The following is a 26,842-nucleotide window of genomic DNA, read 5'->3' on the forward strand; positions in this document are numbered from 1 at the left end:
ACAAAATTATAACCAATGATGAGTTTGCTCTTTTCCCAGTTCTGTTACGTGTGTGTCATCTGTTTTGTTACAGCGGTGATATCACGGAGCCACGAGGGTCCAGGTGAAATGGGCAAGGCAGTGAACATCCCCAAGGAGGACCAGGAGAAAATGAAGGAGCTCTTTAAGATTAACCAGTTCAATTTGATGGCCAGTGACATGATTGCACTCAACAGGAGTCTGCCGGATGTAAGGTTGGATGGGTGCGTAAGCTTGGGTGTTTTCCAGATGCATGCTGTGAATCATACTGCCCGACCCTTTAACACCTACAGTGTCTGAATGTGTGCAAAGACACAATTCTCCACCACAAAGAAGGTTGTAGTGGGGAAAAAGGAACATGTTTTAAAAAATAGGAATGCATATAACAAAAAAAATATTAGAAACAAAATGAAGCAATTAGGCTTTTATTATTGAGCACAATATCTGACCACTGTAACCCAAACTAGTCTTTGAGTTTGACCACAAATGAACTGTAAAGTCTTTTCTTTGACATTTAAATGTGTGTTTGGCTGCATTTATCTAGTAATTTTATATTAGCCTTGACAGTTTTTCTTTGGTGGAGTTGAAGTGGAGCCAAAATAAATATTTTGTAATCAAGATTATGTTATCATTTCTTTTCTGAGTCTGGTAATGTCATAGAAATCCCACTTCTGACAGCACCCGTGAGCGCTCCTTCACTTTTGGTGTGCGTCTTAGAGGGCAGACGCAACCCAGGAGTTGTGTGTCTTAATCAATTAGGCACTAAATGCATGCAGATTACGCCATTTTCTTAGTAAGTCTGGCCTTTAGTCCTCACCTTGCTCCTCCACAGCCTATAATCTTCGATACCTTTGATACCCATCACACACTACAAAGTACCAAAGAGTTTCTTTCTCAAAAAGTGGATATTTTGGCTGCCACTTTCTGCCTTTTGTTTCTTTAGTTCTTTATTTTTAGGTTTTTCTTTTTACTCTTTAATGTGTGTAGACCTTAACGCTGGGTTCACAAGAAAGTGTTCCAGGATTCAGACAAAATGTGTCAGATGGCTCAGCAGCGCAGCAGGGATTCTTGCTCTTGTTAAAAGAGTCTCGACAGCATCGCACAGCAGCAAATGACAAAAGGCGCTGCAGATGAAATATTCAGCATTATCAAAGCAATGTTATTCTTATTATTAAAATATAGTGTATTTGTTGAGTGCATTAGATGTTATTGGGTATTAATAAATGTATGAAACATGAAAATACATCTCTAATTATGGGCACTGTGTGAATGCGGAATCCATCAGATCCCCCAAGTGTGTACATCAGGCTTGACATTTCAGTCGGAGTAGGGTTTTGTTTACTGTCACTCAAGATCCACTTCAGCACTTAATGAAAATCCAAGGAGCCATTTTGCTTGAAACATGAGCTTATTCATCTCAGGTTGCTGAAATGCACGGGCATTCGCCTCTTGTGGAGACATTTATTGAAGTGATTCATGATGAAATATTCCAATTGAACATGAGCTCTCCACACCACTTTCATTAAGTGCAGCCCAAAGTCTCCACATGTGAGAAACGAGAAATAGGCCACGAGATAATCTTTTTTTTCCCCCCACACCTACATTCTACATTTTTATCTCAGCTATTCTTGCCCATACCAAAGAAATGCCAACTCAAGACTTTTTTTTTTTTCAATGCGAGGATGCAAATATATAAAGATTATTTTTCCTCCATAGTGCAAAAGAAGATGTATATTACTGAGAAAAAGTGATCATTCAGCTGATTGCAGCTCCTCCAGTTTTTCTGTCCATTATGGCTCTATCTTTCCCTCAATATAAATATTACAGCAGCTTTATTAGAGCTTATCCTTGCAAAATTTCACCAGCTATGTGGTGAAAATCATCCAGAGTTATGCAGAATCGCCAGTTGTTGCCTCTGGCGATAACATTTTGTCTTTAAGGCAACCTCCTGGCCTAGTTGTGTCAGTCAGTCCTGTCACGTTGAATAGACAGGACTGAACTAGCAATGCTGTCTGCTCCGATGGCTTCTTTCACCCTCCGTTACCTCCTACTACCCCTCCTACTGCCATCCATGCTGCCCTGCTGGCTGTCCACCTCCTCCTTTTGTAGTGCAGGTTCATTCTTTATTCAACCTCATCCACCACAGCCACATTCTCATTCCTTGGGTTTGACAGACAAGGACATGCTGACATAGCTGACAACACTGGTTTTACATTTTTTTACTCTTTTGAGAAATTTGTCAGTAAATCTCCAATGGCAATGCTTTTGCACTGACGGTATCGTTGAATAGCAGTGAGGTAGACACAGATTCTGTTCTCAGACACTTTTCAAACAATTTAATGAGCTCCAAGCGTGGAGACCCACTGTGACTACATTATACCAACAACTTTAGCCTAGGTAAGTTGTCAGGTTTACATATACAGATATAAATGTTATGTTCAGATATTAGGTTAACAATAGTTGACTTTAATCTAGCTTTAGTTTAATTTTGAAGAATTAATTAATAATTTTGTCTATAAACTGTCACAGATAGTGACAAATAGAGATAAAACATCGGTATTCACTTTACAATAATATAAAAGAGAAAAGCAAAATCTCAAATTTGACTCAATCTCAATTTTGCTTTAACCACCAAATGTTTTTTAATTAAAGGATTAATTCATGACCAAAAATGTCAAAAGATTTATATTCTTATAGTAAAACAAGATTAAACCAAGTAATTATTTTAATATGAGTTAATTGTAACAATCTGTTCGAGGTTCAGTCTAAAACCGGTAGTCCGACATTAACATTCGTCACAGCTAAAGCTCAACGACTTTCCTTTGTTCAGTTCTGTGTCACTGATTCTTTTCTTTCCTCCGCTGCTCTCTCAGCTGTAAGACCAAGGTGTACCCAGACGACCTGCCAAACACCAGCATCGTCATCGTGTTTCACAACGAGGCATGGAGCACCCTGCTGCGGACCGTCCACAGCGTCATTAACCGCTCTCCCAGACACTTATTAGTGGAAATCGTGCTAGTGGACGATTACAGCGAGCGAGGTTGGTAATCTACACTGCGGCTATCAAGATGTCTGACACAGTATCTGATAGTATCGAAGGTTGAACTCTGTCACCGCAGTAACGGATACAGGATGTACATTTCGAACTCAAGTAGGCAGACGATCATTGTCAACAACATGTGACACTAAACTCTGAACGAGGATCAGTGAATCACTGAGCTGGGTAACAAGACAGTGAATCAGTGTTTACTCTTTAGAGCACCTGACTGCTAAATTGAGTGCAACTTACAATTATTTTTATTGTTGATTAATCTACTGGTTATTTTCTTGATTAATTGATACTTTAAGGTCTATTTTTGTTCAACCAGGAGTCCAAAGACATTCAATTTACTACCAAGGAAGACTAGAACAGGCAAATATTCACATTTTAGAAACTGAAACTGAAACTTTTTTGCCATTTTTGGTTACATTAACGATGAATCTATTATCAAAATTGTTGTAGATTAATTTTCTGTTGATCGACCAATGCATTAATTGACTAATTGTTTCAGCTCTTTTGAGTTGAATAACTCTGCAGGTGCATGTTTTCTGAGATGTCTCCTGTTTTGTTTCAGACTTCCTGAGGAAAAAGTTAGAGAACTACGCGCGGACTCTGGAGGTGCCTATGAAGATCCTGAGGATGGAGCAGCGTTCAGGTCTCATCAGAGCCAGGTTGAGGGGGGCAGCTGCCACAAAAGGTCAGGTCATCACCTTCCTGGACGCTCACTGCGAATGCACCATCGGCTGGCTGGAGCCCCTGCTGGCTCGCATCAAAGAGGACAGGTAGCAGCCCAAAAATACAGAATGTCTTGAACCTGACGTTGATCAGACGGAGGACTAACACTGACAGGAAATAACAAATAGAGGAGAAGTGCACGAGAATGCCTAAGAGCTTCCACTTGTCAATCATTTTAATCTTTTGCCTATTCAGTCCCTGAAACATGCTTAATTAATACGGGTATTATCACATTTCACTTAAGTTGCATGATTGCTCTATTTGAATATTGATGGTACAGCAAACTATCTGTTATGAATACACTATTTGAGCCTCACACTGCTGATAGGAGAAGATAATTATTTTGCATCGTCCGCTTCTGCTGCTGCTGCCTCAGAGGCAAAACTATATTAGCTCCAATTACTGCTGCTTTGTCTTTGCGTTAACTCTGTCACAACTGATGCCAGTAGACGCTAGCAGAGTCACAATTAAAGTGTACAAAGACATGTTTTCTAGCTACAACAGATACATGCGCACCTTCAAATACAATGTGGTTCCAGAGGATTAGATCTTCCTTTTTTTTTTTTTTGTTTTGACAGTAGGTATTTTCCTCAGCAGCTTGTGGTGTTTGTGTGGTTATTAAGACAAAAGTGTTACTATAAAGTGACAAGGTTTTAATTTATTTGCTGTTATTTATAAGAACATTAAGCTATATTATATCAGGCTGTTACTTGCCTGTTAGAAAAAAAAAAAACAGGGTGTAATCTACAGTGTGTGTGTGTGAGAGTGAAATAAATGGATGGATGGATGGATTAATAATGATTCTCCTGCAATCCATCTGTTATCTGAGGTCAGACACATTAATTTTCCCTCAGGACGACATTGGTATCACATGACTCAGAATATTATATTATAGAGCCATTACACTTTTACTGAATTCTGCTGCACACGTATTGATGTAGAAGTATGGGCGCAGACTGATGAGATGGTGCAGAAAGCATAAAGTATGTTGACTGCAAATTCACGTGATTGATGACACGAGTCCGAAGAAAGTCTGAGCTGAGTTCACGATATTAACATTTTGCAGGCAGTTGCCTAGCTTGCCTAATGGTAAAGGTCTGTCCCTCAGTACGATGCAAGGCTTCATCCATACAGTCGTTTATCTGAGCGTTGAATCTTTATTGTTCGGGTCTTTCAGGACAGCAGTGGTGTGCCCTATCATCGATGTCATCAGCGACGAGACGTTCGAATACATGGCAGGCTCAGATATGACTTACGGTGGATTCAACTGGAAGCTGAATTTCCGCTGGTACCCTGTTCCCCAGCGGGAGATGGATCGACGCAAGGGTGACAGAACACTTCCTGTCAGGTACAGACAGAAAATATTTCTTCCTTAGCTTCCTTTAAGCTAAATCAGGGGGAACGTATGATTGTGTTTTCACTTGTTTAACATCTTTTTATTAAGAATTAAGAGAAAGGAGGTCAAATTACATAAAAAGGTAAAAAAAAAAGGACAAGTTCAATGCTAGTTTTCAGTTTCTCATCTGAGCTGAGAATGGTTTTACCTGTGATGACAGCACACTACAGAGAAGACATGGATAGTTAGATTTTCTGACAAACACTCTTAAGAAAAGTGCCATTTTTATCTGCAGATAGAAATAGATCCTTTTCGTCTGTGTATCCCGCTGATGCAAGCAATAACATTAATTGTTATTTCACTCTGCTGTAGTGTAAGTATGTATGAGCTAATACATTTTTAAAATAGAAAAGTGAAAACTTTGCTTATAGTTGCCTTTTTTCGGTTACACAAAAGAAGGTGCAGTATGTCGTTTGTATGCAAATCAGGTCCAGCAACAAAACAGTATCCTTAATTCAGAGTCGACTTCAACATAGAATTAATTAAAAGATAAAAGTAATTACTCCTCTAAGGTTTTGTTTCAGATTGTCAAACAAACTGGTCTTTTATTATATTCTGAATGTTCCTCAGAGTTACACTGAAGTACTAATAAATACAGCATGAGGAAACATAATATTGCTTTTCGTCTCTTGCAGGACCCCCACCATGGCAGGAGGATTATTCTCTATAGACAAAACATACTTTGAAGAAATAGGAAGCTACGATCCAGGGATGGATATCTGGGGCGGAGAGAACCTGGAAATGTCTTTCAGAGTGAGTGACTGAAAACAGGGAGGATGTTTTACTGTACTTGGTTGGTGTCTGTGGGGACATGCTGATTACTTTGTGTCCCTCACCCTGGTCTTTTCCTTGCTTCGTTGGCACTTTAGATGCAGGAAAAATATGTTTCTAATGATGGTGGCACAGCTTGCTCAGTTGGCTTTAACTGCATTGCGTTGTTTCATTTGCACATACAGTATTATGTGATGTGCTGTCTAAATAATAGTAAGGGTCCACTCTCTGTCTTTGAATAAGGAGTCAGTTTGACTGTATGGAGCAGAGAGAGAATGGAACTGGTAGCGGTCTTGTCGCAGGACCCACAAGTGGACCATAATAATGGTGTTTGTTCTTGTGTCACCTTTTTGATGATGGACTGTGTATCTAGTAAGTTCTGGTTTGCAAAACACAGTGGAAACACAAGGCAGAACTAGTAAAAAAGCCTTACGAGTTCTTAAAAGTTCAAGTTATGTGAAGCTCCAGGTTATAGGCTGTTAAATGAAGACTCCACTGATTTAGCACTGCTGTGGCATCATCGAACTCGCTATGGACAATAAAAAAAGTCCCAGAGATAGTGTATTTTTCAATCCAAACATTTTTCTTCCTTGTCAAAAACCTGTGGCCTTCATTACCCAAATTGCAACTCAACTCACTCTACTGTACAGATTCAGGTGTGTTATACTAGTAGCTGCTAGCCTCAAGCAGAGATGAGGAGAGGTCTACGGAGGTCCGATAATCTTTGTAAATACACACAGATGTTTTTCATTTTCAAACTTATAGTCTTCAGCTCCAACTGACGCTGACTCAAGTGACATCACTTGTTCCTTGAGGCAGTTTATCAGACTTTGCAGCTCCCTCTGGAGCCACTAAAGGTTTTATCCAACTTTTTTCACATAGTACCTGTAAACAGACTTTAATGTGTAAAATCGATTGAGTTCCCCTTTAAGTTACTACAGCGGACAATGTAGAAGATATTTAACTAGCATCCGCTCATGTACAATAAACTTCCATTCAGACTTGAGTGTGGATGTTCCCTCCTGACCACTGGAACACATACACAGTGATAACTGTATGCCAAACATCCATTTAGACTGTGTACACATCAGTCAAACCAGTTTGAGACTGTGTTTCACTGCTGACGCTGGAAGCACATGAGTGGTTTCTACTGGGAGCAAAGCATTTATTTCTCATGACTTACATGCATTCACATTTTTAATGTTTTGCTTATAAATTAATTATTAAACTGTACGTGTTATGATTATGAAAATGATGTAATATTAGTGCACATTAAAATTTGTTTCTCTGCAGTACATAGTGATTGATTTACAGCTTCACGTGACTGAATGACAGTAATTTATTTTATTTTTATTTTATTTATTATTTATTCTAGAAAATGAGAATGTTATTAATGCTGAAAGACAACATGCAGTAGTGATGACATAAAATGTTAATCATGGCTAAAGAAGATGAGAAGAAATCTCTTGATGAATGATGAAATAAAATTTCATTATTTCATTTGTTAATCAGACCTACAGTTGACCCATATCAACTATTTTTACACATCAAATCTTAGAGATTAGTAATAATATATAATATAATAATAATGTCTGTCCACGCTGGAATGAAATTATGGAATTGCGGTGACGTAGTTACAAAGCAGCCCGATCAGCTGCAGCCTCCAGTTGCTGACAAATGTCCAGCAAGTGACATATAAATGATATCAGACTTCCCTGTAACAAGGTCTCTTGTTTCTACACTCCTTATATTAAGAGCAGTACATCTTCATGGCAGATTTCTGGTTCACCTGAGGATCAAGCAGTGAGGATCCATCAAATAAAGGAATTGGCATGTCCCCAAATAACTGTGTTTATCTTCTTTCATGCACATAACTGTATAAATCTACATTGTCTCTATATGTCTGCAGATCTGGCAGTGTGGCGGCTCTTTGGAGATCGTTACATGTTCCCACGTTGGCCATGTTTTCCGGAAGGCCACCCCATACAGCTTCCCTGGAGGAACGGGCCAAGTCATCAACAAGAACAACAGGCGGCTGGCCGAAGTCTGGATGGATGACTTCAAAGATTTCTTTTATATCATCTCACCAGGTACGAAGCTGTGGTGAGACCGCTACTGTCAGATTGTATCTTTCTGCCTCTGCGATGGTAGAATCACAGGCTAAAATGGCCTGAATTCTGCATTTCAGAAATATATATAGTCCACCAGGAGTTTAATAGATGTTTTATTTAGTGCAGTGCTGTTCAAAAGCAGATATGAGCTCCTCTGTGCTACTTGCTGATATTACATTTAGCAAATTGGTGTGAAAAGGAAAGACTTGCCTGCTGTCTTTTATTCATTCATTCATTCTCTTGCACTGTACTTTTTCTAGCTTAGTTAAAAATTTATATATCTCCTTTTAACTGTCTTACATTTGAATTTAATGTCGCTTTTGTCACCACAAACGGGGATTAATTAACACACACTCCACATTTAGTGGTACTCTGGACTTGAGTTCAGAAATCTACATCAGAAGACCATCTCTGACAAATTTTTGGAGAAACCCAAACAGAACTCATCCACACACGGACGAACTAGAACAATACGACTGTGCAGATTGAGACATGAGTACCCCTCCATCTGTCGACTTAGTAATGTGATTACCCTTTAGCAGACAGCGATGTCCCAGAAATCTCCGGTTACATGTTTTAGATGCCAGCCAACCTTTAAGGGATCATCTGTAATCTGCCGGTCTTATGGCACAAATTTTGACCTTCCCCCTTCACTCAGTCAGGCAGGATTCTCCACGGGGCAGGTGCGGAGACAGAGCCGGCGCCGTGATGGATGAGTCTTTCTGCGTCTTGCGGCCCCACAATGACTGCCTGTTCCTCTAGGACATTAGGGAGAATGATCTGGGCCATGCTGCTGTGCCAGACCTCACTTATAGGCGCAGAGGAACACAGTATGTTGCTCAGGCTGAGTTTGGGGAGTGGCATCTAGTGAGCCTATTAAAAGAGCCTATTAAAAGTGCATCTCCTTCCTTGTCCCTCCTCTGCACTGGTGATTTCAAGATCAAAGAGGCTATTCATCATCCACAACATGTGATGCTCAGACCCTACAGAGAGAGTGAAGGAGTGAGAAAGAGAAATGGAGAGCCAGGGGAAATAAAGTGGCATTCAGCTCACAGCTTTTATCTGCCAACTTGAAATTTCAATACCCGCTGGTTAAAGTGTAAGACGTTGATGGTACTGAAGGTGCTGCTGGCATTGTCTTGCTTGTGTTTGATGGATAAATATACTGTGCTGCAGGTTTAACATGTTGGCTGATTGTGAAAATTATATTCTATTTTATTGCAATCATGGTCTTTAGTGATAAATTACCCCCCCCGGATCTATCTACATGCAAGCTATGAGTCCTCAAGAGGCACTCTGGGGAGAAACCATCTGCCTAATGTGTTTTTAAGTGTCTTTGCCCAGTTGCTGTCTAATCCTTCTTCAGTCTTCAGTTTCATCAGGGCTGATACATCATGTAGTTTCCATTTGGCTAAAGTAACATACATCATGGAGCACACGTGCTCCACAATTGTTGCATTCATGCATCTGAAGGAAATGCTTTGCCTTATTGGTCTTGATTGGACTTTTCAGCACATGCTCTGTTTGCTGAAATTAGGTAATTTCATGTTTTCAGGGAGGTTTGCAAGGTGTCTTTTTTTTTATTTTTATAAAGGGTCCCTCTGGTGTTCAGCTTTGGTGTTGCAAAAAAAAAAGGGACTGCCCTTCCATTTTCAGAACAAATAAAACTGTATGTGGATTTCAATACTAAATGAAGGTGAATACCGACTCGTGATACATATGGCTGAATGCTTGTCTTGGAATTTGCGCCTGCAGGAGTGATGCGGGTGGACTATGGAGACATTTCTTCCCGTAAAGCCCTCCGCGAGGCCTTGAAGTGCAAACCGTTTTCCTGGTATCTAGAGAACATCTACCCAGACTCCCAGATCCCAAGAAGATACTACTCACTTGGTGAAGTATGAGCTTTCTTGTACTCTGATCACCCATAATGCAGCAGATACACTGCCTCCGTCTGCAATGAGTCAGATATGTCCTTGCTGCTGGGCTGTGTATTCAGAGGACGATATCACTGAGAAAAATCTGCAAATCTCAGAATCCAGCAAGGGTTTAAAAAAAAACTAGATAAGAACAAACATCTCCAACTGCTCGTATTGAACTTGTATGGTAAACAAACAAGGAGATGTAGGTATTGATCCCAGCCACATTATTATCCTATGCATGGTGGGCTGGTGAGATAAGGCTCATGCATAGATTCTACACAGTCTCATAGCACAATTTTGTTTTTGTTGTAAAACACACAAAAGTGCAAATATTAGTCAATTATTAACCAGCAAGTTATTATTTTGTAATAGAGGATATGTATCCTTCCCTCCTGAATCTGAGCAGTCAATTTTTGAGATGAATACTTTAATAAAAAGAGATGGAACACAGATTGTAGAAATTAAAAATACATTGTTGATGATTTGCAGCTAAGGTTTGATCATTCATAGTTAATGTTCTTCAGATAATAAAAGTTCCTTTTATATGTTCTTATCTGCTCACACAAGAAAAAAACCTTTTTTTTAAGTGACCTGAATCTGACCTGAACTTGCCTCTGTGCAGCATGATGTAAAGCCAGTGCTGACATGCAGTGTGCTGTCTGCACGATAGATGGAGGCCATATAAAAGTAATGCCAGATGAAGAACTCATGGTGAAATGAGCTTGTAATCCTCCACCATTCATACTGCTGAGGATGAGAGGATTTTTCATCTGTGCTGCTCTGCTGTACTGCAGTACAAACTGGCTTTCTCTGTTTCTCTCTCTTTAGCCACTGCAGCACCTCAGCTCTCATCTCCCCCCCCCAAGAAATCTGACCGATTCTCGTCCACCATAAAACACAGTCAGCCGTTCTTTAACAGCTGGAACCATTAGGTTTTATATTGCTTAATTATGAACGCCATTCTATTCTTGCATGATGGGCATAATATATTGCGTAGGCAACATATAGAGTCAGCTCATCTTTAGCACTTTTTTTTGCATACTCTTACAATGCATGTGTTCATTAGATAGCTGAGCTGCCTGTAAAAGCCAGTAAGAGCTGTGTTAACAGGCGTCACCCAAAGCTGTGCTGTCAGATCACATATCTGTTTCTGCTTTAAAAGTGCCGAGCAGGAGCTGTATTAGTATGACTTTGTGACACAATATCTGTTATATGTGTGATTTTATACCTCTAAAATCTTATGACATCAGACAGCGGACTCTGGCAGAAAGACATGGTGACAGGCGTGCATTTTTCATGATCACTATCTGGAAATGAATTAACAGTAACAGTTGACTCAGTAATGGGAAAAACTAACTTGACAAATGTGGATGAAAACTGCGTAACTGTCAGTTTTGTCTGTCACTTGGTTTCTCTGAGAGGAAAGCCTCTAACAACACTGAGACTGTGACTTGTGTGTGATCTGATGTGGCTTCAACATCAGCAGCTCATGCATCTTGAGCAGCAAGCTGTTGTCATTGGGTTGGTTAAAGCAGCAATGATGCCAGCTAGACCGGGTGTAAAACAAAATAGATAATAATAGAATTAAATAAAACAAAATAACACAATATAAAGGTATGAATGAGGATTGAATGTAATGCAGAAAGATCTCAGGATAGTGAAATTAAGGATAGTCATGAACATTCACATAAATAAAGAAGGGGTGTAGAAAAGATGATACATTTTTATTAAGAAATATTGAGCAGAGCCTGACTGGCTTGTTTTTGAAATAGAATATAACAGATTATCCTCATTTTGTTTGGACATGCAGCTTGAAGTGCTGTCAAGTAATACATAAATAATATGTATGGATTATACACTGGTATGACTAAAATACAGTGCAATACTTTGTACTCTGCAATACCTTGTAATACTAGAAATACTGAAATATAGAGATAATTTTGCAAAAGTGTTTTAAAAAAATATGTTTAGAGTTGTGAAATTTGCCCCAAGTAACTATAAAAATAAATCTAGAGTGAGAAGTTAATTGCAAATTAGAGTTTAAAGTAACTTGTGTGTATTTGTTGCTGTTAGATCAGGAATGTTGAGACCAACCAGTGCGTTGACAACATGGGACGAAAGGAGAACGAGAAAGTTGGCTTTTTCAACTGTCACGGCATGGGTGGAAACCAGGTGAGGAGAAAAATATTATATTGATATTTTAATATTTATTCTTTTTTAGATATCATGATTCATACTGTACATAACAGTGTCTTCAAACAGTGTCTCTTGGTGGTGTTGTAATAGGATTATACTGTATAATGGATTATGTTAGATTTTTTAGACTACTAATATACCCAATGGAATGTGGAAACAAATCAATTTCTTCTCGAATTAAAGTTCAACGCGCTGAGCCATTAATACATCTTTATTTTAAATACATGAGCTTTGGGATTTGAGCTTGGTGAGGTTGGACGCAAAGTGTGTGTGAATTGCCAACTTTAAATCAATCCACAGATTTTCAATGCAATTCAAGTTCAGGTTTTTGCCAAGTCTTGCAGGGGTTCATTGATGAGTCTTTGGCATTTTAAGCAGGTTTGTGCCAAGAATTTGATTATTTTTGTTTCCTCTGTCTTTACTAATCTCATTATGGGGTATCTGCACTGCATCCTATGAGACAGAATTTCAGGGTGATCATGAAGGATCAGAAAAACAGGAAAGGGGAGTTAAATACTGAGTTTGTTTAGAAAAGCACTAAAAAACTTCCCTGGCAGAGTGCAAAAACTCTATTTGAATCAGGTTTGGCATTACACATAAAATAGAAATAAAATCAAGAAAAAATATGTGCAGTTTACATTTCAAAATGATGAATAATGTTGGCATTACCGATGTTTTTCATGGACATCTTGATTCCAGGTGTTCTCATACACGGCAGACAAAGAAATTAGGACAGATGACCTCTGTTTGGACGTTTCCCGCCTCAACGGGCCTGTCGTCATGCTCAAGTGTCACCACATGAAGGGCAATCAGATGTTTGAGTACGATGCCGAGGTAGGATCCATGTTCCCTGTGATAGAGTACAATCTCCTGTAAAACAGTACAGGCTGCCATTACTGCTTCCTGGTGGCTGATATGTTAAGAAATGATGAAATGCTGATTAATTGTGTCTTACTGTGTTTGAGGAGATTGCATGTGCTGGTAGTACAAAGTGGGGAAACAGAATACCTGTTTTCTGCCAGCAGATGGCGCTGTATGTCAGTGTTTTGGGTTTTTTTGGCAGCACAGACCTTGAGTTGCATTTTCCACCCAGCAGCTGTGTCTCTCCTCTCATATTCTCTCCTTTCACGCAGTATGTTGGCAAGTGGGAATATGATTTTGAGGTAAAAGCCATCACTTATGAATATTGCCCCATAGTTTGAGTCCTGTGCTCCCGTCATAGTGATATATCCCCTAACACTGTGTGGACTGTGACTGTGTCAGTGGTCATTAGATTAGAGCATTTAAATCTGGATGTGAAATGGAGCCTAATTGCTAGAAGTGCTAATCTTGTGTGGATTTTTATCATAATGCTATTCAGTGTTGTGTGGTCCATTATAAATAATTTTGCCACACAGAACTGAAGTTAACCAACATACAAATGTGTGTGGGTCACAGTTTATTCATTTGCAATAGCAATAAAGTGAAAAATAAATCGGACTAATTAAGAGAACAAACCGTTTTAAACATCAGAATTTCATATTAAGTAACATTCCTGGTTATGCAAGCTGTAATAATCTCACAATTACAATATTCAATCAAATGCAGAAACAGATGTTTCAGACTTAAATGGAAAACAGAATGACATTTTGAATCTCACGGGAGAACTAAAATATTCTCCTCAAGCCCTGTTGACTCTCAACTCAAAGTGCATTATGGATTATACAACTCAAAAAGCATCCTTTATATTAACAATTTATGCCAGTTTTTTTAACCCACTGGGAGATGGTTGGAAAGGAAGACTGCCCTCAATACAGTGTTATCTCGCAGTGATTGAGATGTCCTATCTGCTAACATGTAGATATGACACAGAGAAGCCTGGAGGACTTTTCCATCAAGCATTGAACAAACCCTTAGAGGAATCCATTCATTACACTTTTTTTTCTGCGGGTGCATTCCTAATATGAGAAAGTGAATAATTCATAAAGGAAGAGGAATAGTCTCTGTTGTAAACAGCATTGGGGTTTCTCAGCTGTCAGTGGCCGAGGTTATTTTTAGCCCACGTGTGACGGACGGAGGCTGAATCTTGGGTGACTACAGTATCATTAACATTTCATCTCATCATCGGTTTCACAGGAATACCTGACTTTTCCATATTCCTCATTCATTCCTCTTTCACAGCCGTGACAGACAGCCTTCCTTCTGTCTCACCCGCTCTGCTGTTTCAGCCAGAAATAAGCTCCAGCTGTCACATGATGGCAGTCAAAATTATTCCACTACTCTTACTCACGCAAAGAATTTAAAATTTAAATTGGAAAGTCAAGTGAATTTTCCAGTTATCTGGCTGTATTTTTTAATTGGGTATATATGTGAAGGGTCCGGGTATCATCGGATAATTCGTAATTCATTTGTAATTCAAAAACCAAAAAAACGGTAAATCTGTTATTTGTTTCAAAGCAAAAAACAAAAAGACGTTTTTGGTGTCAGAATCAAATAACGAAAAACCAATCAAACCCGGTCCGTTTTTGTTTTTTGCCGTTTCGTTTTATCGTTATTCCTTTTTGGATTGAATATTGAACAGATCTGCGGACATTCAGCCAGTTCGTTTTTGCGTTTGAAACCAAAAACGGAAGTCATGTGGTTTTTCCTTTTTTCATTTTAAACCAAAAACGAAAAACGAAATCACGTGATCTATTACTTTTTTGTTTCCCAACGAAAATCCAGAAAACCAAATTCAAAAGACCGTGCAATTTTGGTTTAGAAATCAAGTATTTTTTGTCAGTTTTGTACGATAGCAGAAGCGGCTACATTAGCCTACCCATGATCCTCAGCGACCGTTGCTATGGTGAAGACGAAGCTAAATGAATTACGAATCCGATACGGTATCCGATGATACCTGGACCGTGAAGTTAGACAACAGCTTTTTTTTATTGCTAAAAGAAAGATCAGCTGCCAAAATTTAAGAAAACATTTTTTTTTTTAAGCCTTGAATGTCTAAAATATTTCATGTTAACACAGCAGAATTGTCAAACTTTATTTAAAGGTCAGCTGTTCGATTCATAATCAAATAAACAACACAGTTTTTATGGATCAATTCTCTCCACTCTCGGACTTACCTTCACTGCCATCTGTCCCTTTCACTCCCGGGTTGCCGCAGAAGCACACCTTTCTCCACATCATCACCCAATCATGTCTGACCATCAGCCGCCTCGAGGACGGCACCTACGGCCCCACTGTGGAGTATTGTAACAACAGTCCCATTCAGGCCTGGATCCTCCACAACTACACGCGCCTGGAGGTCGCTAGACACCTTTACTACAGTCCCACTGATTATTTTCTCTAAGCTCCCGTGCGCTCTGGAGGGCTATAGGGCCTGAGGTGAGCAGGTTAGTACAAATTAGGATTAAAGTAGAAGCTGGTGGACATTTGAGCTGCTCTGTAGTGATGTAGTTGTTAGAACTTGAAGTAGATTAGTTCGATCTGTTGGGGCTTTAATAGGCTCCTTTTGTAGCTGATTGTGGTCTGTGTTTCTCGAGTTGTTTTTTTATTTTCTTGTGTTTGTCAGTGAGAACAGATAAATGCAGAGTGTGTTGTCATGATGTTGATCTTTCAGGTCTTATTCATAATGTGCGTCCAAATCGTTTCAGGAAGCATTAAGTAGCTTTTACTGGTGACCTTTCAGGAAGAAGGCATGAAGACCAGAGCAGAGGCACATCAAGCAATGACAGATGTCCCATCAAGATGGCTCTGTGTATAGGATGCTATCAGCAAGACCTTTAGCCAGTCTTCATGCTGAATTAGATCTCATTTGGCATTTGTTTTCTAACTATAAATATTGTATTTTGATGTGAAAATCCACTGGCTGTGCTCTGATCCGCCAGGGAATGGCGAGTGATGCCTGAGATGGAGGAGAACGTGTTTATTTTTAGCTTATTATCTACGTGCATGGCTGATTGAAATGGGCTTGCCATTGTTTACAAGTTCTTTTGAAGTGATCATTCATTGTGAACCCACCTTTTGTGAACCTGGCCTCTCACGCCACTCTCTCATTGGCCTGAAGCAGCTGTGTACACTGTGTGCCATGTACATATTGTAGCACAAATGAATCCCAATCATCAGTGCTTTTCACCATTCTGCCTGCTTATTTACATACTTTTGTAAAGACTGTTTTTTTTTTTGGCTCAGCATTTCTGTCCGCTTCAGGTTATTCATTTTCTGTGCGGCCAATTCTGTTCTGCTGAGTTATCTGGAGTTTGCACCTCTGAGTCCTGTACTGTTGTATCTTTCAAAAAGCTAACGATCAATTTCACTGTAGCATGCCAGAGTTTTTGTGTCCAAGCAGGGTAAATTGGGTAAGAAGGCGCTGGTGTGTGTCAGAATTGCGGCAGTGAAGTGACCTGCTGTTAGATGGCCTGATTTGCTGTTTCACATTCAGAGTTCCTTGTGGCATAGCCAGCACAAGATGAGAGCATATACACTAGTGTAGGGCACCATTAGAGCAAATGAGACTGTTGCCTGACTCTTTCCTGAGACAAAAGGAATCTGCTGTTTTTATATTCCCCACAAAGCGGCTCAGCCCTCCAGATCCCCTCCTAGAGTCATCACAAGCACACGTTGAAAGGGAAGTCTGTGCCTTTCAGCGAGTCCAGTGTGCTGCCTGGTGACAGGGAGGATAATGTTCCTCAACCAGGGCTTATGGTTAGAAACCGTCTTCATTTAATTAGCTGGTCTCAGCTGTGCATACACTCAACGACTTGCTCTGGAGACACTGGTTGGTTTGCAGGGAGGCTGAGATGGGAGTTTTCTCTGCCTCAAAGGAGGCATGAAATAATTATGAGCAAAGGACAGGACCTCCACATTTCTAGTATTTTCATAAAATGTGGAACGGTTTTTCTACACTCCGCCGTTATACTCCTCTTCTATCATCTCTGCCACTAGAGTGGGTTTGGATCTTTGAATGAAAGAAAAAATATTGTTCTCATTATTGCCAAAGCTGGGTTCTTAGGATTTATAGATTTGATCCACACCCGTTCAGAGAAGCTCTTTGCATGAATATACCTTTTAAAGAAAAGTATTTGTTGATTTTTACTGCTTCTCATTTGCACATTCTACAAAAATTTATTTTAAACCATCACCTTATTTCTTTAACAGTCTAGATTAAATGAAATTTTGGATTTTCTTTACTTACCCTTAAGACAGAGGAAGGAGAACTATACAGAAGCACTACCTAAGTTGTAGCTGCTGGTGAAAAAGGAGTTATTTTTTTAATAAAGCAAGAAAAGTCAAATGTCTCGTGTTGAGCTACCTTATTGTTCTTTTCTTTAGTTTTTTGGCAGGTGTGTAAGGTCGTACGCTGCCTGCTCTCTTTGTTCTTGCTCTGTTTGAACAAATGTGCCCTGTAGGGTGGTCTGTGCACTTCAGGAAAGGTGTGTGTGTGTGTGTGTGTGTGTGTGTGCGCGTGCATGCACTTCTTTGTATCTAGGCAGAGAATGTCAGGTCCTTGTGTTTTATAGCTTAAGATCAAACATGGCCTGAGCGTCTCTGTGTGCTCATTAGTCTGAATATCCTCTGTCAACAGTCAAAGCACAATCTCCTTTTAATGAAGAATTATCCCTTGACCACAGGATAAAAAAAAAATCATGCCAATGCACATGTTTTAGTGCCACATGTGAAGTAAATTGTGGTTTGTAGTTGTTAACATGTATTTTCTTTCATGTGTGCTGTGCTGTTTAGCATGAAAATCGCTTCCAAGATAACAGGCTGCAGAACTCTGAGGCAGGTTTTCTTTTGAACATCTTTACGTTTACAGACAGAGCTACATGATGTCTTAGTGGCACCTAACATAAACATCATTTTATATTTAACATAATTTTTCCAATTTCTGTCATGGCATTGTTTTCCTCAGCAGAGGCACTGCAAGTCCTCCACTTCACTGCATGTGATCATTAGGCCAAGAAAAGCAACTCAAGGGAGGAATGAAATTGCGGAAACGTGTTACTTCTGAGGGAATGAACATAAATGGTCAATCAAGGCCATTGAGAGCTTTCCTCCAGTTGTTAGCGGGTGGTCTTTAGAGTATATGTGGCAGATAGCCACAGATTTTTGTTGTACACGCTCATGCAGTGTTTAAATTCAGCTCATCACAACAGGTGTGTTTTTTTTTTTTGTGTCTGGACATTTTAAAAGCACTTCTGGCACTTTCATGTGACAGAGCTGTACACAGATAGGACTGACAGCGAAGAGGGGACAATATGTTGAGTGGAGCAGGAGATACATTCAAGGTCATATTGTTGTGAGGACACAGTATACTACCGCAGAGTAAACTCCAAAAATAATGAGGATGTTTGAGGACAGAACCATTTATGGAATAAAAATGACTCCCATGATCTGTGACAATTAAAGCCATGTTTATTAATCATTAAACATATGGCTGAAACAATTATTATCACATGATAGATTGATGTATCCCTTGACTGAAAATTAATCATTTCACATTTTGATAGGGCCTCATCAATAATACGACATTTTCACAGCAGATGTTTTGACTTGTCATAGTAGGAAAAGCACAGGTGTTACTAATAACGTCAATGACGGCTCTGCTCTATTGAAGAGTCTCAGTAAGCCTTGACAGTGTGACAGCGAACCAGCATGCACAATATCAGGACCCTGAAACTGAAGCAGCTAAATGAAAGCTATTATTCATTTTATTATTTACAATCATTGCTTTTCCTACTGTGACATGTCAAAATGTCTTCTGTGGGGAAAAAAAGGCCTATTGTGGACTCGTTTTTCCTTCTCAGCGCTCTTTAATAGATGTAGAGTAGTGAAGCAAAAAATTATCTCACCCAACAAAGTATTTGCTCTTGCTTCACAGGAATGACATGTGCTGTATGTATTTTCTTCATGCGTGTATTTAATGTGCATCCAACAAGAAAATTATTTTGCCTCAAATCCTTTTACTGCAAAAAAAAAAAAATCAATAAAACGCAGTAGCTAATCATAGTTCAGTCATTTTTAAACATAAACTGGTACACTTCATTGCTTGATTGATATCTTACTTTGAGCTTGGTCAAATGAGAACCGTATCATCAAGTAACCACTCATCATTTCGTTTCTACAAATATTAGCATTTAGGTGTAGTTTTGCTGCTGTACACAGGTCAGCTCAAAGCCACTGTGAAGTGTTGCTATAATAAGTATAAAGTGTACAGATTGCATGATGTTGTTTTAGGTTTAAACAAGAAGCAGTAATAGTGATGTGGTAATTAGTAAGAAGCAGGAGCAGCAGCATTATTGTCACTTATTGTATCACTTTAACTTAAGTTTTTTATGTCACAGCAATAAAATATACATCTGGTCACAAAGTCATTTTAATAAACTGCAAAATTAATGAGAGTCTCTTTGGGGAAAGGTGTAACAAATCTGTATCTCTTCATCTACATCTAATGTCTGTGTGGTCTGTTTAAGATATCTAAGCTCTTATGGAAAATGTGTGGGCAAACTTTTTCCTACTTAGAGATTCAGCAAAGTCTCCTGACACCACCTAGATATCTAATATTTTCAGTCATTTTATTCCTGATTTGGCCCGCCAACTCCTGAGAAAAAAAATATCTCTTTGGCTTGCCAGATATTCGACTTTTTCATGAAAGTTGTTTACTTTGTCTCCCCACTTTTTCATGCTGGGCAGGGAGCCTAAAATCACTCTGTCAATCGGTTTGCAAGCCAAAACATTAAGCTGAAAGCAACAGAGAGCTGCAGACCGGGGTGCTGATCATCAACGGTATTGAACATTACAGCAACTCATCTGATTAACAAAAATGCCCAAAATATTATTCAGTGCAGTAGCAAACATAAACATTTGGTTTCAATTCTGCAGAAGCAGAGAAAATAGTTATTTGTAGACTCTGACATTTTACACTGACACTCAACAGTAATTCACAGAGAAATCCTTCCCATGAAGTGGCAAAGACAAACAACTTCTCCGCCCACAAGAGCCTCAAATTCACAGAGCGGACACGATGTATGTTTTGTTGTAAGGGGGCAGGAATCTCACCTTTTCTCGACTAGAACATCCTGCTCTCTTGATGCTCTCTGTTGTTTTTGCTTGCTCCAGCTACAGTTTCTGAGTGTAACAAACTCGGGGCATTTACTGGGTCGAAAAAAGGTTTGCTGTGAGATGTGGGAAATCAATAGTTGAAGTGTGTGTGAAGGTTCATCTCAGTCATCCAGGTGGACTCAACTTTCTCTAGACAAGAGTTGAAGTGCAGTCGATGAGGCAGGCTGAGGGAACGTATATAGTTATTATAGAGTTTTCAAACACAAAATCATATTTTAACTTGTATTTGTGTCATGCTTGTACATTGATTTGTACATATTTGCATCTGTGTAATCGTCTCGTCTGCTTCCTTCTCTCTCCAGCGGCTCACCCTGCTGCACGTGAACAGCAACCAGTGTTTAGACATGCCGTCCGAGGAAGACAAGATGGTCCCCACCCTGAGAGACTGCAGTGGCAGCCGCTCTCAGCAGTGGCTGCTCCGTAACATGACCCTGAGCGTCTGATCCCTCACCTCACAACCCCACCCCCCCCCCAACCTCCCTTTTTGCCACTCCGTCCGCATATTAACCAGTCCAGGCTCTCCACACCTTCACCAGGTGGCTCTTACCACGCACATTGCCTCTTTCTCTAACAGCCTGGCCAGCGTATACAGAGATCCATTACGGAGGCGTCTACTTTTACAGCTCACTTCAGAGTTGAGAGAAGCTGCACCTGCCGTTCAGGCGACGTGACGAGCTGTAGCATCGGGGATCTCGTCACGTCCACACAGTAAGAACGATGTGTGAGGTCTGATTGTGTACATGGAGGACACTGATATCAAACCACTCACACTGTGCGGGCCAGCTGCTAGCCATGCATCCACTGTGCTTCTCAGACTGCTGCTTAGCTGCTGGACAAACGATTAAACAGAAGAGCATCTATGACAAGAATATTTCAAGGCACGTCTCTGCGATGGTCTGCGCTGTAAATGACCTTCCTTGTGCTGTGTACATGCAGTGCATTGGTGTTTAGGTACAATCTTAAAACAAGATGGTTTGCTGCTCATCCGTTTTCCATATCTGTGTTTGATTTACATTAAAATAAGAGGAAGGTGATGTTGTTAATAGAGCCCAACCAGTACTGGATATTGAAGGCAGATACTGTATCTATCTGATAATGATATATCAGCTGATTTGGTTTTAAAGTCGAACTGAAATATGAATTTTGCTCACTTTTGTTGTAAGGAACTATAAACTCTAATGATACTGCAGCAACTTGTGCACATTTTCCTGTTTTTCAAAAGCGGATGAAACAGTTTTTGGACATATTTGTGGAAAGTGAGAGTCTAAGCTTAAAGCCTCTGGGTGGGTGTTTCCCATGACAGCGGCTGACTGACATTTGAGGGCCAGTGTTGCTAGGAGACGCACTGTAAACTTCTGTGGGTTACAGCATTTTCAACAGCAAACAACATTGGCTCCCAGCAGGTTAACTGTGTAGTATTTTTAGTGCCCGCCCACGCAGATGTTGTACCAATGCCAACATTGTCAGTTGCTATCAAAAATGTACGCCCCCTGGAGGGCGCTAAGGGGGGTGTGTCACCGCAGAAAAATAAGATAGAATTTTAATTTATCCTTTGATTAAATTGACCAGATAAGTCAAGTCAAACACCGAGGATATAAAGTATATACTGATTTCTTGGCAAAAATATAATATATAATTTTATTCCAGTTTTACTAAACATTTTAATTCAGGATCTCTTAAATTTGATTAGTAAAGAATCGTGAATAAGATATGTGGTGAGTGAGATATTTTACAGTTGAAAAATACAACATGTCAGCACTCTCTAGTAGACAAACTATATAATGGCAATGCTGTTTCTAAATTACTTAAAGCATATAGTATCTTTGGAATTTCTGTACTGCAATTTCTTGATAATTATTGGACAATATATTAACAGATAAGCTAATTACTCTAGTTGTTAAGGACTTAGGAGATGTTGGGAGAACAATGATAAGCAAAAGATTGCAATGAATAAAAGTCAAGAGCAGCTATAACATCCTCCCCTTTCAAAAAGAAAAGAAAAACCTAATGACAATGTTCTGTATTAGTGAGACAGGAAGTATAACATGTACAGATTTGAAGAGGCAGCTGTCTGGATCTACAGATTACATACTATACGGAAGTTTAAAACAGGCTGTTGGGAAAAAAATGACAGAAGTGGCTGCGGGAAAGGAAGTAGCAAGTAATCATAATATAATTCATGAAAATGACAACTTACTGTATCACGGCTATCTGAGAGTGTCATTAATAAAAACACATCACCTTTGTCAGATTCTACAAGATTTCAGATCCTTTCTACTAAGACATTGCCCTCTTCTTTGAAATCATGTCTTGGGGCCGAATAGTTGTGTGTGCCTTTAGAAATGTTGTTTTGTATTTTGTTTATCGGTTTTTAGACAATTTTGTTGTTGAAAAAGAGGAATGTTAAGTCTTTTTTTCATTCCATATTAAAAAAACAAAATTACAACATATTGATATTAACATATTTCATGAATAGGTCACTGTCATATTAATGCTTTATCAAACATTCAGTTATCTGTTAATAGTTCATCAAGTCAGTATTCAATATATCAGTATTCACTCCAGCAAATGTGACAGGTACTTTTCACTACATTGTTGACCTGGATCTGGCAAGAAATGTTATTGTATATAATACTGTTAACATGTTTCTATCACCTTTGTTGTTGTTGTTGTTGTACATACAGAACCAATTATTTTTCTAAGATGCTGTAAAACTTGAACACTCCCCGGAGAGAAAGACATTGAATGGTAGAAAGGTCGCAAGGTATTTCTGTGTTACAGTATATTTGGAATTGTGGTAATAAAAGCCAGTGCTTACCTTGGGTTTTTAAAATTGCGGTGTGTTTTGGAAATCACCATCAGTCCCACGAAATGGTGAAATAATATCAATGCTGCTTGAATACTGAATCCTTGCCAAGTGCCTGCTTGGCATTCAGACAAAAATTCAAAAACCTCGTTCATACTACACACACAAACACACACATTTATTGTTTTTCATTAGCTTAAAGTGCATGGTGTTATAATAGGAATGTAATGTTTCAATGTACTGGTTTCAAAGTGATGTTACCTGTTTGTACATTTTGCCTTTTTTGTAGAAAAAATAAATAAATAAAACTTCGACTGAACATATAAAAATGATTAATTTCCGTGACAAGCAGCTGATGAAAATGTGGACTGGAGTACATCACACCGATGCATCAATTGTTCAATAAACCTTGTTATTGAAGCTTTTAAGACCCCCGTACATCTCATTAGCAGGGTTCAGTGCGTGGGCTTTTAAAGGTGGTAAATTGCAGCCTGTCTTTCATGGTGATTGTTAGAGGACAACTCACGTACAACATGCCATAAGGAGCCACATGGTTCCTTCCCTTTTTTGCGCTGTATCTGTAAAGGTACCTGCCATTGTCAGCTGATGAAGGTACTTCTGACAAGGCTCATTATTCTGTGTACATTTAAGGAACGAAGGCTTGACCTTTCAGGTGACTCTGGCTTTGTTCAAATCTGAGAGGCAAAATTACTCTCCCTGAATGGGACACAGAAAGAAAGAGAGCTAGAAGGTCAACAGAGGGCAATGAAGATGGAGAACAGGTAATAGCCTACTCTGAACATTGCGACACCAAAGGGCTGCAACTAATGATTATTTTCACTAGTGATTATTTTCTCTATTTTTTGACTGATTTATGCATTGTTTATTCTACAAAATGTTAGTTCTGACATTTATAGAATAAAGACTGAAAATGTCCATCAGCAATTGTCATAGTTTAAAGGAACGTATTCAAATTGCTTGTTTTGTCTGACCAAAAGTCTAAAACTCAACAAGATTCAATTTACATTGCTATAAGACATGAAAATGAACAAATCCGCAAATTTGAGAAACTGGAACCAGCAAATGTTATTAGCATAACATTTTAATATCTGACTGCTGATTGATTGAGAACATTTTGGGAAATGTGCTTATTTGCTCTGTGCAGAGAGTTAGATGATAAGCACATACCACTCTCATGTCTGAATGCTAAATATGAAGCTAAAAACAGCAGCCAGCTAGCTTAGTTTAGCATAGACTGGAAACAGGGTCAAACAGCTAGCCTGGCTTTGTCAGTAACAAAATTAGCCTACCAGCACCTCTAAAGCTCACTAAAACATATAACTTATTTGTTTTGTTCTGTATAAAAACGGAAGTGTAAAAACGACACTAGTTTTATGCCGGGGTCATGTGTGTGGCAATGTCTTGTCCAGGTGCAGTCACTTCTTGGATGTTTTAACTAGTGAGCTTTAGAGGTGCTTGTAGCTGGATTTTGATACCTTTGAACGGAGCCTGACTGGCTGTTTCCTGCTGTTTCCAGTGTTTATGCTAAGCTAAGCTAACTGGCTGCTGGCTGTTGCTTCATATTTAGCGTGCACACAGTAGACTGTATATAAAGATAGATGTAGCGAAGTGTGACGTTACCCATATGTTTTGCATTTGAGCTGGTTTAAAGCCCAGAGTTGCAGTTTATGGTTGACGCCATATTTTCTGTTCAGAGCCAGGACTTTCCAGATAAGGAGTGTGGGGTGTTGTCTTTCATGCTCTGGAAACGCCCCGCTACCTCAGACTGAAGCGAACGTTAGCTTACTGGGAACACCAAACGGTGCAAACTTCGGCTAACATTAGCTACTTCAGTTAAATTGTGCAAACAGGTCAGATGCCATAATCAACTAACATTAAACTTACCAAAATATTGCGATAATAGTCTGACTCAGTGCAAGTCCCGGAGCCGGGGAGAGAGCTGCAGGTGAGCCAACCTATCAATCATAGCTGTCAATCAACGCCCACACATAGTTATAGTTTGTCACTCTAAACAAAGTGACAAACTATAAATGTTTATGGCACATACTAAAAAAATGCAGATAAGCAGCTTGCACGTACACGACACATGAAAAAGCATTACCTTTTTAATAACACACTTTTCCTGAGTACCATTTTTCTCATTTCCTTCTCATTCACAATACTTATAAACCTCTCCAAGTAGCCAAGTAGAAGTAATAATAGTAGTTGCTGCAGAACTGACAACACGTCAGCGCCTCACCACACTCTTAGCAGGGGCCCTGTGGGGACTCACTGTGGTTTCAGACAGTCTCACACCTGTAGGAATCAAAACTCAGGCTGGTTAACTGGGCCCGTGAGGATAAGATAGTGGGTCTGCGGCCGGGCCAGGGGGAGTCCATTAAGGGGTGAGATGCTTTAAAATAATAGCTCTAATGGAAGCCTTATCTGTGGCTATCTGTGGCTCACCGTGGCTCACAAAGGTGGAACATAATCAGAGCCTCTCACCATGGAGACTGTACACTTCACAACTATATAAAGCATGAGCTCATATATGCTCAGGAGTGATCAAACTGTGGCTATGTCTTTAAGCTTTAAACACATACCTTTGGTCTTTAGAGACTTGGGACTATGTTACATCCTGTGGTCTTTAGAGGCTTGGGACTATATTGCATCCTGTGTAATTCCCTCATTTTATTCAGTTAACCTCTCATGTCCCTCCTAGCCATGTAACTGTTATTTTAACAATGCTCTGGTGTCAACATTTTTGAAAATCATTGTTTTTCTCAAAAAGTCTTTAGAAACCGGAGGAATGTAAGATCCCCCCACCTCCCCCTATGGTATAAAGGTCTGAGTTAGTCATATAAAGTGGATATCTTCCACAGTTACAGTCTTTTTAGTAAAAATTTCTCTCTGAGTCTCGACAGACAGTGTTTTGTTGTTTCGCAGCTATGGAAAGATAGTAACAAAAAGGGGGAATTTGGCACTAAAAAAGACAGTAACTTTAAAAGATACTGGCTTGATTTGACTAATTTGGATGGCTGAAGCTTCATATTATCCTCATAAACTTTTAAATACATTTTTGCACAGAAGGACGGCTGTGGATTTTGACTTCCATCACTTACATTGTAAGTGCATTATAAAGGGATCTTCTAATGGTCATTGTGAACAGGAGGAATGATTACAGCAAGAAAAAACATATGTCAATGTTCATTTGGGCATCTGGCTATTGGTTTAGGACAGACTTGAAATAATTTCAAGTTTGATAATGAAGGATTATGATGACTAAAACTGAAAAACAAAGATAATTCTGAAGTAATCCAATATGAGGAAGTCCCTCTATTTATCATTCATAAGCAGTACACAACTTTTTAATCATTAATCTATAACCCACTGTAATGTAGTAAGTTTTTATTTATGTATAATATGTGTCAACAGTGTCAAATGTCAGTTTTTTTTGTCGAAACCTTCTATATGAAGGCTTTCTATAAGTGTTCTAATATATTGTCATTAAAATACACTTATATCTGCTTTACAACTACATTACAGTGTGTTATAAACCATTTCTTAAATGTTTACTTATAAATGCTAAATACACTATAAGTAAAGTGTTACCTGTATGTTTTGTGCCAGCTGATCAATCAGATCATTTAGAAGCGATTTGGGGTACTGTATGAGTACGACAGTGCTGTTCATGAGGTCATGGGCTTGACAGCAAAACCACTGCACAGCCAAGCTGCAATCACCACAAGACAGTGA

The 26,842-nt window shown here is 39.2% G+C and overlaps 1 protein-coding gene across 3 annotated transcripts in view; it reads left to right on the forward strand.

The window, feature by feature from the left end:
• Nucleotides 1-23,514, forward strand: part of galnt13 (polypeptide N-acetylgalactosaminyltransferase 13) — a 37,514-nt gene extending 14,000 nt beyond the window's left edge. The window contains exons 3-13 of one of the 3 annotated variants that reach the window (XM_067603426.1): nt 74-242; nt 2,892-3,058; nt 3,633-3,840; nt 4,971-5,141; nt 5,825-5,942; nt 7,870-8,050; nt 9,827-9,966; nt 12,064-12,162; nt 12,886-13,020; nt 15,323-15,543; nt 20,583-20,671. In XM_067603426.1, the coding sequence (XP_067459527.1) occupies nt 74-242; nt 2,892-3,058; nt 3,633-3,840; nt 4,971-5,141; nt 5,825-5,942; nt 7,870-8,050; nt 9,827-9,966; nt 12,064-12,162; nt 12,886-13,020; nt 15,323-15,508 (1,574 nt within the window). In that variant the 3' untranslated portion in view covers nt 15,509-15,543; nt 20,583-20,671. Of the gene's footprint in view, nt 1-73; nt 243-2,891; nt 3,059-3,632; nt 3,841-4,970; nt 5,142-5,824; nt 5,943-7,869; nt 8,051-9,826; nt 9,967-12,063; nt 12,163-12,885; nt 13,021-15,322; nt 15,552-20,582 lie in introns of all 3 variants that reach the window. The other 2 variants (XM_067603425.1, XM_067603428.1) reach the window with 2 other exon arrangements.
• The last annotated feature ends 3,328 nt before the right edge of the window (nt 23,515-26,842 follow it).

This window comes from Thunnus thynnus, chromosome 11 (assembly GCF_963924715.1).
Source record: "Thunnus thynnus chromosome 11, fThuThy2.1, whole genome shotgun sequence".
In the NCBI taxonomy this organism is placed as follows: Eukaryota; Metazoa; Chordata; class Actinopteri; order Scombriformes; family Scombridae; genus Thunnus; species Thunnus thynnus.